Below are 12,923 nucleotides of genomic sequence, written 5' to 3'. Positions count from 1 at the left end.
CCATTGGCTGGGAGCGCGTGGGGGCGGGGCCTCGACCGGCCCGCCCCCGCGGGCCACGCCCCCTCCCCAGCTCCCGGGCGCTCGCAGTTGCAGCCGAGCAGCTGGCGGAACGGAGCGGATCGCAGGTAGGGAGCTTCTCCGGGTCCCCCCGAGGGGTGTGGCGGGGTGTCCTCTCCGGGCCGGCGGGAGCTCGGACCGGACCTCGGCCTCCTTGCGGCCGCCGCCCGCATCCAGCCCCCTCTTGCAGGGTCTTCCTGGCCGCCGGCAGGGGGCTCCGGGCTGGGTCTCTAGGCCCCGAGGAAATGCCCGGGCCGCCGCGGCCTGTTTGGGGAGAGCAGGTTACTCATCCCCGGGAAGGGGGCGGGTGTGGCAGCAGCGGGAGGGATTTGGGGCGGACGTCGGGCAGCGCTTGCGGCGTGCAGGGACAGCCTCCCCTCGCTTTCACCCGTGGGCTGGACCGCGAGTGGGGGACTCGAGGGACGGAGCGGGGGGCGCCGCGCGGGGTGGGGGCGCCGACCCCCCAGCCCGGTGGGGCGGCGCGAGCGGTGGGACCCCGGTTGCTGGGGAGGTTGGGGCGGAGGGAGCCGTCCTGGCGCCGCACGATTGGCCGCATCTGGGGGAGGAGGAGCCGCCGGGCGCTCGCCGGGTGTTTGCGCCCGGATGGGGGGCCTCTGGGCGGAGCAGAAAAACTTCACCCGCGCCCGCCGACTCCCTCCCCGAGGGCCCCGCCGGCAGCCCGTTTGCAGGCCGGAAATGCAGCGTTGTTTTTTGATTTTTTAAAAAGAAAGCCCCCGGCCCCCACATCTTATCTGGGGTTGGAGTGGATGTGTGTATGGGTGGGGGGAGCGGGGATCAGCCGGTTCCAGGCAGGGCCTCCGTTCCCGTTGGTGGAGGTGTCTTCACTGCGTAAGAGGAGGCCTCCCGCCTCAGTTTCCCCAGTTTGTAGACTAGTGATATAACTTCTCTCATAACGGGGTGTGAGAGAATAAAAGGAGGAGGCTAACCCAGTCCCGGGAGAAGCATTAGGTACTGTCAGATATTCTACTTGCTTCTTTGATATTTCTGTCTCCGCCTCCAGTCTGGCCCCTCCAATCCTCTCGCCTCTTCGAAGCCAGAAGGAACTTGTAAAAACAACCGGTTCACATCAACCCCCGCCTTAAAATCGTCCGCTGATGTCCCTATTGTCTTAAGTCCCAAACTTGTCCACAGGGCTTTCTGTTACCTTCCAAAGCGACCTTCTCCAGCCTCCGCGGCCGCCTCCCACCCCCCACCCCCCACGCCTTTGGCGCTGCAGGTCCCTCTGCCAGGAATGACCGCCCCCCCGCCAGAAGTGACCCTTTTAAGACTCAAGGCAGCTTCCCCTCTTCGGCCAGGGCCCTCTCCAGCTACTTTTGCGCTCCTGCTCCCCGGGGGGACTTGGTGACGGCGGGTTCTCAGTGCTGGGCTGCCGGTCCTCCGGCCCCCACACCCCCAGGTGGCGCGGGAGCACCTCCAGGACAGGAACAGGGCCCTATGGCGTGGAGCTGAGCCAGACCCAGCGGGGCCCTGGGGCCCTGGGTGGACGTGGAGAGTGGGTTCCCCTGGGAGGGGAACGTCTTTTCTTTGTCCCGCGGGGTGGCCAAGTCAGGGCTTTTGGTTTGTGTCTCATCAGCAGGGACAGCAATGGGAGGGATTATTCTAGATCGCCCCATGCCTGACAGTTCCACCATTAGCGGCTCAAGTATTGTTGGCTGAGCCCATTGTAGCTGGCACCGTCTGCACCGCGTCCGGGGGCCTGGGATGCTGCATTACTGTCCCGTTTGACAAATGAGGAAACAGGCGTGGAGCGGTGAGGACGCTTGCCAGGGGTCACAGGGGGAGTGGAGAGCACAGTCAGGCCTAAAACTCCGGTCATCTCCCCCAAGCCCCTCGCGGAGAGGGGAGGGGGTGCTGGAGGCAAGGATGCAATATGGGAATGCCTGACCCCGGGGGTGATGGAGTGCAGAGTCGGCTTCTGATTACGAGCTGGGGCGGCGGGGGGCGCAGGGTCCCTGGGGGGTGGGGCGCGGCGCTGGTGGACCTTCTCCGCCGGGCGCGGCTGGTCCCGGCGAGGCCGTCGGGGTGCTCCGGGGCGGGGTTCAGGCGGCCACGCTGGAGGCGCCGCATCGGGTTCCCGGGCCGCCGGTCCTCGGGTTTCTGGCCTCTTCCCAGCACTCTGGGGCGCCGAGGGGCGGCGGGAGGGCACTTCCCGGCCGGGGGTCTGGCCGCGGGTGGCACCCTCCCGCCTTGTTTGTGTTTCTGCGGCCGGCCCTGCTGGCTTCCGGCCGTGGCTGGCCCGCTGCAGCCCGCCGCCCCCAGCTCCACTGCGCGCCTCTACCCTGGCCTCCGCCCCTCCCCGGCCTCCCCTCTATCCTCTCCCTCCCCGCGGCCCTCGGCTCTGTCCCGAACAATGGAGTGGGAGGTGGCCGAGGCCCACTTAGGGTCTCCTCCTGGGGCCTCTCTCGCTTCCTGGGACCCCTCTGTCCGGTGGACCACCCCTCCACCGCCAGCCCTCCGTTCTGCCAGGTGGGGGCCCAGCTGGCCTGGAGGTGGGGAGGGGGTCACCGAGTCTCAGCCTCAGTTTACAGAGGAGGAACCTGGGCGCCCTAGAGTAACTGTGACTCACCCAGAGTCTGCCCCCCGGTTTCCCTTCCAACCTCTCACACGGGCTTGACACCTGCCAACCCACTGGCTGTGAAGGTGGGCAGGTCGTCAAGCCGCCGCACTCTGGTGCTGCTCTGTTCCACGCCCCCGCAGCACCTCCCTCCCCGGGAGCACCTTAGACCCGCCAAATCCCCTTCCCACCCTTCAGAATCAGAGTCTGCATTTTATCACCACCCCACAGACTCGTGGAGACCCTAAAGTGTGCGACCCTCTGGGCCTTAGTTTCCCACCTGTAAAATGAGGATGAGAAAAGCACCTCCCCGGCTGTGCCACCGTGGGGATGAATCTAGTTCGTGGATGTGAATGCCCAGTGGCGAGCCTGACACGGAAGTCGGTGGGTGGTGGGCAGTGGGCATCGGGCGAATCAAAGCACAGCCTCACTCTCGTCCCCTTTCCCCGACCATGGCTAGTTCTCTAGTGCCCGGCCCCCCTCCTCTTGTGTGGGCTGGTTCGGAGCCATCCCCACATGCCCGCAGCGGTCTGGCCCTGCAGCTGGGAAGTGCCCATGCACGATGCCCAGCTCTGGCTTCCCCCAGCCAGAAACCCACGCAAGGCTCAAGACCCCCAGTTTTCAGCCTAGGCTTGGAGTGGCCTGGCTTTGCCAAGAACCACACTGAGAAAGAAGCACCCAACGTGATCGAACCCAGTTCTTGTTCCCCTAGCCCCCCCAGCCCCCCCTTCGCCCCGCATCTTCCCGCCCTCAGGGAGAGGTGTGAAAGCTACCAACAATGGAGTCTTGGGAAATAAACTGCAAACTCCCTCTCACTAAAGTGTAAATGACTGAGAAAACACTGCCAAAGCTCCCCTCCCTTGTAGTAAGCACCTGGCTCTTTGGCTTAAGACTGATTCATCCTTGATACAGTGGTTGGCTTCTCAGGGCAGGAGGGCAGGAGGTGGGGGTTCACAGGAGGTCTGCAGGGTTGTCTGGAGTCCCCAGATAGGTGGGTGGGCTGAGGGGAGGGGTTGGGAAGGCCAGAGCCTGGTGCCTGGCTGGACTCTGAGAACCTAATAGGAGGACACGCAGGGCATGTGGAAAATTCCCAGGCTATTTTGGGTTGAGGCCCCCTTCTCCACCCTTTCCGGGGATGAAGGCTCTGCTGACACACCCCTCCCTGCGGGCAGCCAGGGTGGGAGTGACTTCCTGGCTCCCTTACCTCTAGACCTTGGGTCCCCCTCCCCTGGCTCTGGGCACTGTTGAGAACCTGGGGTGGGAGGGGCGCATGGCCCCCTGCTCACCCACCTCCTCAGACCACCTGCTTTGAAAATGCATCCCCTCACCCCTGCGCCCCTCCCTGCCCTGCTTGCTTTTTCTCCAGAACATTTCCCCAGTTTACTTCCTAGCTGGGGGGCCCAAGGCAAGCTACTTGACACTTAGTACCTCAGTTTTCCCATCAGCTAAATGGGGATGAACGAGTGGAGATGGGTGAAGTGCCTAGCTGCAGGACACGTTCCTGTCCCGGTGGTGGTGGGTCTCCAGTCCCCGAGCCTATGCTCCTGAGGACAGGAATTTGCGGCCCTGTGTCCATTTCCTGTGCATAGTGGGTGGCCCAGTAACTGTTGGAAAGGATGTAGTCTTCATCAAGGGCCTCGGGTGCCAGTGCAAGCCTCCAGTGCGCTTGGGGGACAGACGCGGCCCCACCTGGTCCCCTGGTGTGCACACACAGGCAGTGACAAGCCCACGCATGTATACGGACACACGTATACGTGTGCACAGGCATGTACACAAGCACTTGCACACAGCACCCTGTGACACGCCCTGGCTGGGGACATTTGGGCCACTTTGCTGCCCGTCAGAGGCCCATCCCAGGTCTGGGCTTCAAGCACCTGCTTGCAAACTGCTCCTGGCCGTGGGGAGTTGTGGGGAGTTGAGGGGCTTGTGGGCTGGTGGTGGAGGGGGCTGGTCACAGAGGGTGGGTCCCGCCTCCGCCCGAGCCCCGGACTCTGCTGGGGCGTGTGGCTGGCCCTCTGTACCCCTCTCCCCATCTGTGCCAGAGTGGGGGTCAGCAGCAGCTGCAGGGTTGGCTCCTGGGTGACTGGCTGCCCCCTCCCCCAGCTGTTTTCCTTGCAGCTGGACCCTGACCCCGGCCTCCCCCACACAGAGGCTATTCACTCCTCTTTCTGTGCCCGGCCCTGGGGGTGGGCTGGCCCGTGGCCAGGCCTGCTCCAGCTGCCCCAGCTGCTCTGTCAGCTCAGATGGGCTGAGAGAGGCGGGCAGAGCAGTGGTGAAGGCTCTGGGGTCTCCCTGCGCCCCCCACTCCAGCCAGTGGTGCCCTCTGGGCCCCAGTTTCTAACACTGCCGGGCGAGCCTGGCTGTCGCCACCCCCTGCTGGACTGTGCTAGCGAGGGCACACCGAGTTCCCTGTGGCCGCCAGCCGACGCTCCTGGTTCTAATGCTGGTCAAGAAGGGAACCCTGCTCCCCACCAGCCCCAGTGCTGGGCCCTAGGGACCCGGAGGGATCCTGTGCTGCCCTCAGGTTGCTCACCCCCAAGGCCATGGGCTCCCATTGGCATCTCTGAGGGTTCGGTGTATTTGGGGAATCAGGGTTGCTGGGGTGGAGAGAAGGGGGCCTCCAATTTGGGCCTGTTTCATGAATTCAGGGGGAGGTAGGCATGGTAGAAGGCATGGGACAGACAGACGGACAGATGGGTGTGAAGAAAGGAAGAGACATATGTTGATGATGCCCCATAATTCATCAGCGGCTCCTTGTCTCCCCATCCCTGGTGCCCGCCACACTGCCCCCTTGCTGGCCTTCAGCCACACCTGGGCCCTTGCCAACCCTCAGGGCCTTTGCATAGGCTGTTTCCTCTACCTGGAAGAGCCTCTCTGTTTTTCACAAGGTTGACTCTTACTGTTCAGGGCCCCGGTGTACCCTCATTAGAAAAGCATCCTCACCCCTTACTTTTTATCTCCTTTTGTGTATTTCTTACCAGCCCTTTTGGGAATCTGTGATGATCTTATTTATATACTTATTTACCTATTTATTCTCTGCCTCCAAATTCAGGCCCTGTGTCTCTAGTGCCATGACCAGGGCCTGGCACCAGTCACCTGTTTGTGGAATGACCTTATGGTGACAGTTACAACAATCATAGCTGACAGTTATTCCTCACTTGTGCAGGTAGATGCTGAGTGCTTAGCGTGTATTATATGATTTCAACTTCATGGCAGTGGTGTGAGGTCAGATGTGCCTGACTCCAGAGGAGGACAAGGAGACTGTGGATGGCGGGGGGGCAGGGGTGGTCCCCCCCGCTTTCCGGCCCCGGCAGGCCTGGGCAGGGTGCTCCTTTCTCTGGGCCAGCCCCCTTCCCAGAACCCCAAGCACCGGAACATTCTGGGACTCTATGACCTGTGCTGTGGGTCATGCTGGAGCCCTGACCCCCAGCCCAGCAGCCAGGGCCTTTCTGAGGTGGGGGCTCCCCGGTCCTCCCTGGCCACGGTTACAGCTGAAAGAAGGGTCAGGAGGTACTATGTCACTTCCCCGAGAAGGCTAGCCGGCCCTCTCTCTTCCTAGCAGGACAGATCTAAGGCCAGACAGGGGAGTGTGGGGGGCTGTGGGTAGAATGTGGGGGAAGGGGACGGGGAGAGTTTTGGTCCTTTCGGGGGAGGAACCAGGCCTAGGTCTTGGGTGGCTTGGGTTGCAGGCAGAGGGCGCACTCCTGGGTGATGTAGGTTGAAAGCCCAGGGCCCCGGGCCACAGGGTCCCCATCAGTGAGGGAAGCAGGGTGGCATACGGGGGTTCAGAGTGATCAGAGCTTTGAGTTTTTTTCCAAGAGTAGTTGGAAGCCCCTGTTTGAGAGAGCTATGTGTAAGACAGCCCCCATTTTAAATGTGAAAACACTGTGTGAGCCCCATAAGCCGCTGGGGCTGCCGCCGCCCCCCCGCCTCACTCTGCGTGCCTCGGCCAAGTGTGAGTTCGGGCTTCTCCACTGCCCTGGCCGCAGGGCCTGGCTCTGCTTCACCTCCCGTGCCATCACCAGCCCGAGCAGGTGTCCAGGAACGCCCACTCAGCTGCCCCATGTTGCAGACGGGGCAATTGGTCCCAGAGAGGGGGAAGGACTTACCCAAAGCCCTCTGGCTCCTGAGCTTTGCTCTTTCCTGTTGGGCTTGAGCCAAGCAAGGCCGAGTCGGAGCGGGTACCTTGGTGGTCACGTGTTCAGGGCAGTGGCCACGTCCTGCTCTTGGCACAAGTGCCAGAGCAGGGCAGCAGCTATGGAGTCCGCTCTGCCCAGCGCCCCCAGCCAGGGCTGACCCCGCCCCTGATGCATGTTAAGGGTGACCGGGGGGAATTGGGGGAATTGGCATTCCTCGCGGCCAGTGACCCAGGCAGAGTGCACATGGAGTGCCTGGATATGTAAGGGCCTCTGCAGTGGCCTACGACGTTGGGTCCCTTGGGCTCACTGTCCCAGGTGCAGGCTGGTGAAAGCCCCCGGGGATCCAAACCTGGCGTCTGCACCTCTCTGGTTTGTGTGTCCAGAGTTTCTTGGGAGGAATACCGTGTGCTGTTCTCTCTTTTGCCTCTCCGCCTTCCCCACGGTGCCTGGCACTTAGCGGGTCAAGTTTGTTGAGTAGCTGGAGTGTGATCTAGGTGGCTGGCGGTAAGGCCCCCCTGCCCTGCCTCCCTCCCTGGCTCCTTCCCTCCCTCCTGCTCCTTCTCTCCCTCCCTTTCACGAGTATTGACTCAGTGGCCCGAGATCTGTGCTGTGCACTGGGGACGTAGAGGGGACTGATGGCATCCTTGTCTTGGGACAAGCAGGCATTTCCCGGCAGGATGATGCCAGAGGGAGGCCCACGGCTGCTGCAGGAGCCCAGGAGGCGCCTGACCCAGCTGGGGCAAGCCGGGCATGCTTCTGGACAAGGGGACCTCTACGCTGAGTGAGCCTTGCGCCTGCATTCCCCAGCCGAGAGCACTGGGACTCTCGGATGGCAGACTCTCAGACTCTCACGGGGCTGGGGGCTCCATCTGGGGGGCCCCTCCTTGCAAGGCATTAGCCCCTGAGAGCCCTCTGTCTCTCCCTAGGTTAGCCATGTCATCTGAGCCTCCTCCGCCACCACAGCCCCCAACCCACCAGACGTCGGTGGGGCTGCTGGACACCCAGCGGGCCCGAGATCGGTCACCGTCCCCTCTTCGGGGCAACGTGGTCCCCAGCCCACTGCCCACCCGCCGGACAAGGACCTTCTCAGCGTGAGTCTTGGGTTAGCCTGGGGAAGCTTCCTGAGATAGGTCTTCTGCCCAGAAGCCAGAGTCATTGTGTCTGGCCATCTCTGTGCCTCAGTGTCCTTGTCTGTCCAAGGGGGAGACGGGTTGGGGTAAGGGCCAATGGTGAGAGACTGGGAAGGCACCCTATAAACTCTGTGGGGCACTGCCCCAGGCCCCTTGAGCATGCCCCAGGCTGGGGGTCATAACAAATGGGAAATCACTGGGGTCTTAAATCATTGGGTGTTAACCACACACAAGCCTCTTCCTTTGCGAGACCTCGACTTCCTCAACTGCAAAATGGGGACAGTAGCAGGTTGGCCACAGAACTGCAAAGGACCTGCACGGTGCCTGGCAGATCCAGATCTCAGGCCCAAGGGGTAGAGGCTGCTGCAGTTATTAATAATTAGTCCTCGGAGGGATGCTCAGAGAGCTTTTAGTCTAATCCCCTTCCAGATGGAGAAACTGAGGCCTGAGAAAATTTGCCAGGGTCACCAGAGAGTCACTTTTATTGAGGTCTGTGTGAATGGCTCCCAGACTTGTGCAGTGCACAACCTGCACAGCTGGACTTCGTGGCCCTGGCCACTGCCTGGGGCATAGCTTTTGGGTGGGGGGGTTCTGGGATGAGCTGGGTGTGCCCCAGGGGAGTGGATGGCTGTTTTGGAGGGCTGGTGGGGGCCTCCTCATACCTTCTTAATCTCTGTCAGGACGGTGCGGGCTTCTCAAGGTCCCGTCTACAAAGGAGTCTGCAAATGTTTCTGTCGATCCAAGGGCCATGGCTTCATTACCCCGGCCGATGGCGGCCCTGACATCTTCCTGCACATTTCCGAGTGAGTCAGGGCTGGTTTGGGTGGTTTGGGGCTGGGGCAGGTGCTGCCTAGGCCCCAAGAAGGCAGGGGGAGGGTGTGACTTCAGTGGGCGCTGTGTGTGAGGGTGTGAGACTCTGCCTGTGACCTGTGTGTGACTGTGTCTGGGGGTGGGGTGGTGAGACTGTACTTGGCGGTGGTGTGTGTGGGAGGCTGCAGGTGATGACAGTCTGCGTGCGTGTATGTGCATGTGTGTGCACGCGCGGGAGAGAGCGAGAGAGAGAGAGCATGCAGGCGTGTTGAGAACCCCTGGGATGGGTCTGAGTGCCCGTGTGTATCTGGTGGATGGGGAGGGGGGGGCGCCCCCAGGAGCTGTGGGAGCTGTGTTGGACCCGGGGTCTGGTCTCCTGCTTAGCTCGGGGGAGGCCGCTTGGTGAGGCTGGGGGCTGCGTGACTCCTGTGGTCCAGGAAGGAAGTCTGGAGCTGGACCCTCTCCTGTGCCATTTGCTCACTGACGTCCTTCCTTCTTGTGTGGAAACCCTCGGGAGGCCCAGGGCGTGGCCCACACATCCGAGGCCTCAGGGCTGGAAGACAGCCAGAGTTTGTGCTTCTCTCCCGCCTTCAGATATGTGGGGATCTCATCTGGCACCCCCTTACCCCTGCTCCATTCTTTGGCCTCTGCACCCCCTGATCTTTATTTCAGTCTGTGGCAGGCTGAGTTCTACCCCACACAGCAGACCAGGCAATAGAGAAAAACCATGTTTTTGCAAATAGGTAGGGTGCTGTCGCAAATGTCTGTCGGGATGGGCGAATGATCCCTTCTTGAGGTCTTCCTCCCAACGTTCTTCCACGTCAGGCCTTACACGGGCCCCACTACAGTGCACACACCAGAAAGGTGCTGAGGCAATGCATCTGATGTGTGTATGCACACATACGTGGATGTGTACATGTATTTTCATCTTGTCTCTGTCCAGAAGGGATTTGTAGTGGCTTACAAGGATATTCACAGTGCACCATGAAAAATAAGTTACTAAGGAAAACACGGGGGTGGGGAGTGAATCAGAGAGGTGGAGAGATGGGGATGGCCACTTCCACGCCAGAAGTGGACTGTAGGTATATTCCTGAGCTTCCCGGTGGCCAGATCCAAGAGGGTGGCACCATTTGCTAGGGGATTCTTCAGTCAAGACAAACCAGTTCCAAGAGCTGAGGGGGATGTTCCTCTTGGAGGTATCCTCAAGGGGGGCATCAAGATGGTGGCTTGTGCCCTGTGGAACGTGAGGGAATCTTCCTGGGGGTGGTCACAGGGAGAGGACGCTTTCTGGAACTAGCTTTAAGCACAGAAGGGACTTCCCTGTAACTTCACTGAGTGTCTGGGGAGTTGGAGGGCAGAGATGCACGCAGCTGGGTGTGGGGGGCCCCTGGGACCTGGTGTGCTGCAGGAGCTCAGGAAACTCGGTGTGCCATGCTTGACAGTGACAGGCCGGCCTAGTCTTTCTGTCTCAGGCTCAGACCGGCTCTCCCTGCCCTTCTGTCCACAGGCCCATGTTTAATGGACAGCATGGGCCCCTGCACAGGCTGAGCCTGGTCTTGGCCTCCGTGTCAGGGGAGGCGAGGGGTGACATGGTGCCACTGAAATGGGGTGGCTCCCTCTGGTGGTAGGGCAGGAGGGGCAGTTCCTGTGAAAGGGGTGGCCCTCTGACCAGCAGGGGCTGCGGTCCTTTCTGAGTGCTGGGCACTGAGTGCTGTCTCCCCACCTCTGCAGCGTGGAAGGGGAGTACGTCCCCGTGGAAGGCGATGAGGTCACCTATAAGATGTGCTCCATCCCCCCCAAGAACGAGAAGCTGCAGGCTGTGGAGGTGGTCATCACCCATCTGGCCCCAGGCACCAAGCACGAGACCTGGTCCGGTCACGTCGTCAGCTCCTAGGAGAGGCCGGAAGCACCCCTTTCTCCTGGGCTTGCGGGAGACTCTGGGGGGAGGAGGCAGGACCAAACTGGAGATGCCGGTCTACTGCTTGAGATGGGGCTTCAAAGGGGGGAGCCCGGTCCCTTTCGAGTATCTTCTGGAGGAAGGGGTGTGGGGGGCGGGCACGGGGGGTGCTCTTGGCCACCAGCACAGCTTCTGACCATTGCAATAGCCTCTCACCATCTGAAAAGCATTAAAAGCATGGAAAAAGGAGGGGCGCCCGCTGGTGGTTGAGTGAAGGGTCCAACCTCAGCCCGGGGGTAGGTCAGGCAGCGCTTCCCCAACCCATAGTGTCCTTTGTGCCCCTGGACTGGAGACTTAAGAGTCCCTAGGCCCAGTCCACGCTGCGGTTGACCGGGTTCCTGCACGTTTCCCACGATGCATTCTTACCCATGTGGCCACCCTCCTTGTGTCCATGGCTCCAGGCCCAGACCCTTCCTTGTGGTTGGTTCTAAGGGAACTGGCTTCATGGGGCGGCCAGGGAGCAGGGAGAGCTGGGTGGGCTCTGGTGCCTTGCAAGTGGGAGGTGTCACTACTGGGCATCTGGGGAAAAGAGTTTCTCCGGGAGCCCTGAGTGTCTCCCCCGCCCGCCTCCCCAGCAATGCCGGGCTCAGCTCTATACTCTCCTAGGAGCCCGGTCTCCTTCCACCCTCAAGGTGAATGATTATCACATAGAAGGCATTTCATATCCCTGGTCCTTTAGGTGGGGGGTGGGGGTGGGAGAAGGGAGGGTCTTTGTTTAAAATCAGACCTTTGTCCAGATCCCTCCAGAAGAGAGTTGGTAGCTTGCTTCTGGGCAGGCCTGGTCAAATCAAAAGTTAAAGGAAAAATGCACCTTTGGTGATGGGGTTTTCTTGTAAACCGGTGTTAAGAAATGCTTAGGATTTCTTTCTTTCCTTTTTTAATAACGAAGGCTCTCAGCCAGAGCCAGCCCTGTGCGCACTTCGCTGCTGACATTTCAAACATTTGTAGATATTTGCCGTAAACACATCCTTAGGAGTTTCTTTGCGGTGGTGTGGTTTGGTTTGGCTTTTGTTGTGATTTAAAATTAGAAATAGCTGGGTAATAATGTTTTGAAATATGGGGCTTATGTGTAGTCAGGAAACCATGTGTCAGTGCAGGGAGGTGAACCCTTGAAAGCTTTGGGGCAGACGGGGGTGTTGCAGAGGAGGGAGGGCAGCCGACGGGTGCCGGGCTGGAGGGATGCTGGGAGCAGGAAGGCCCTCATCAGGTGTCTCAGTCTGTGGACCTGTTTGTCTTTCGGTCTGGGGAGGGCTTCCTTTGAAAGGGGTTGGAAGCTAGAACTATTTTGCTGACTAGTGAGTTTTTAAAATACACAAATAAGTGTGTTGACTCGTGTGTGTGTGTGCGTGCACGCGTGCCGGCAGACAGCACAGTGAAGCAAGCATTTGGTCTATTTTTTCCCGGCCTGTGGGGCCGCGCGAAGGACTCCTGCACCCCTGCCTCCTGCCGGGTCCTTGGAGGCCTTTGTCAGCTACAGGCCGTGCTTCCAGAGCTCCTTTTGGGAGGACGTTTGATGCTGGTGACGGAGCTGGGAATAGCATCAGGGATTCCATCCACATCTTTCCTCCCACCAACCACCTCTCTCTCAATAAAGTGTGTTTTGTGCGAGGCTCTGTGTTGTTTGTGAAGGTGGAGGCCGGGTGCTTCTCCTGTGAGCCAGCAGGTAAGGGCGTCTCCCCCAAACGGGGTGGACACAGTCGTGCTCCGTGTCATGCTGCTTCACAGGCTGGTTTTTTGGGGCGGTGAATAAGAGAATGGGATCATCCCTTTTCCCTTAATCATCCTCCAGTGTTGGGCAGCTTAGCAGTAGAGTCAGGCTTCGGGACAACAAAATGCCACTTGCCACGTGGATGCACTTGAACTTTTACTGTGTGAGCGTGAGCGGCAAGAGCAGGGGCAGGCCCGACTGAGGGAAGTTTGGTGGTGGGAGGTGTGAAGGCCCAGGGCCGGGGTGTTCAGGGGTGCAGCGGGGAGGCTGGGCTGACAGGCAGGGATGCTCTGGGTCAGGCTGGGAAGGTCTTGCCCAGCCAGGGTCTCCCGAGGGAGGGTAGATTTTTGATGGTGCAGAGATGAGTATTTTTACTGCAATACTGATTTTCAAAGTGTATTCGGAACACTTACAACCAGGCTGAGGGACCTGTTTAGGGAGAAGCCAAAGTAGGCGTTTTGTCCCAAACAAGGAGATCTGTCCAAGTGCTGCACTCAGCGAGTACTGTGCAGGTGGGAGAACCTGCAGGTGGTAAGAGAATCCAGCT

At 60.4% G+C, this 12,923-nt stretch overlaps 1 protein-coding gene across 2 annotated transcripts; it reads left to right on the top strand.

The window, feature by feature from the left end:
• Positions 1–60: 60 nt before the first annotated feature.
• CARHSP1 (calcium regulated heat stable protein 1) lies at positions 61–12,277 on the top strand. 2 transcript variants are annotated; one of them, XM_027611208.2, is made up of 4 exons: positions 61–125; positions 7,698–7,862; positions 8,582–8,704; positions 10,443–12,277. In XM_027611208.2, the coding sequence occupies exons 2-4, from the start codon at positions 7,705–7,707 to the stop codon at positions 10,603–10,605; spliced, it is 444 nt and encodes a 147-aa protein (XP_027467009.1). In that variant the 5' UTR covers positions 61–125; positions 7,698–7,704; the 3' UTR covers positions 10,606–12,277. The 2 variants fall into 2 exon arrangements, with proteins under 2 accessions (XP_027467009.1, XP_027467008.1); XM_027611207.2 differs by lacking the exon at positions 61–125 and adding an exon at positions 6,040–6,142.
• Positions 12,278–12,923: the final 646 nt, after the last annotated feature.

Source organism: Zalophus californianus, chromosome 10 (genome assembly GCF_009762305.2).
Source record: "Zalophus californianus isolate mZalCal1 chromosome 10, mZalCal1.pri.v2, whole genome shotgun sequence".
Classification (NCBI taxonomy): domain Eukaryota; kingdom Metazoa; phylum Chordata; class Mammalia; order Carnivora; family Otariidae; genus Zalophus; species Zalophus californianus.
Note: the sequence above shows the minus strand (reverse complement) of the source record. Positions and strands in the feature narration are given on the sequence as shown.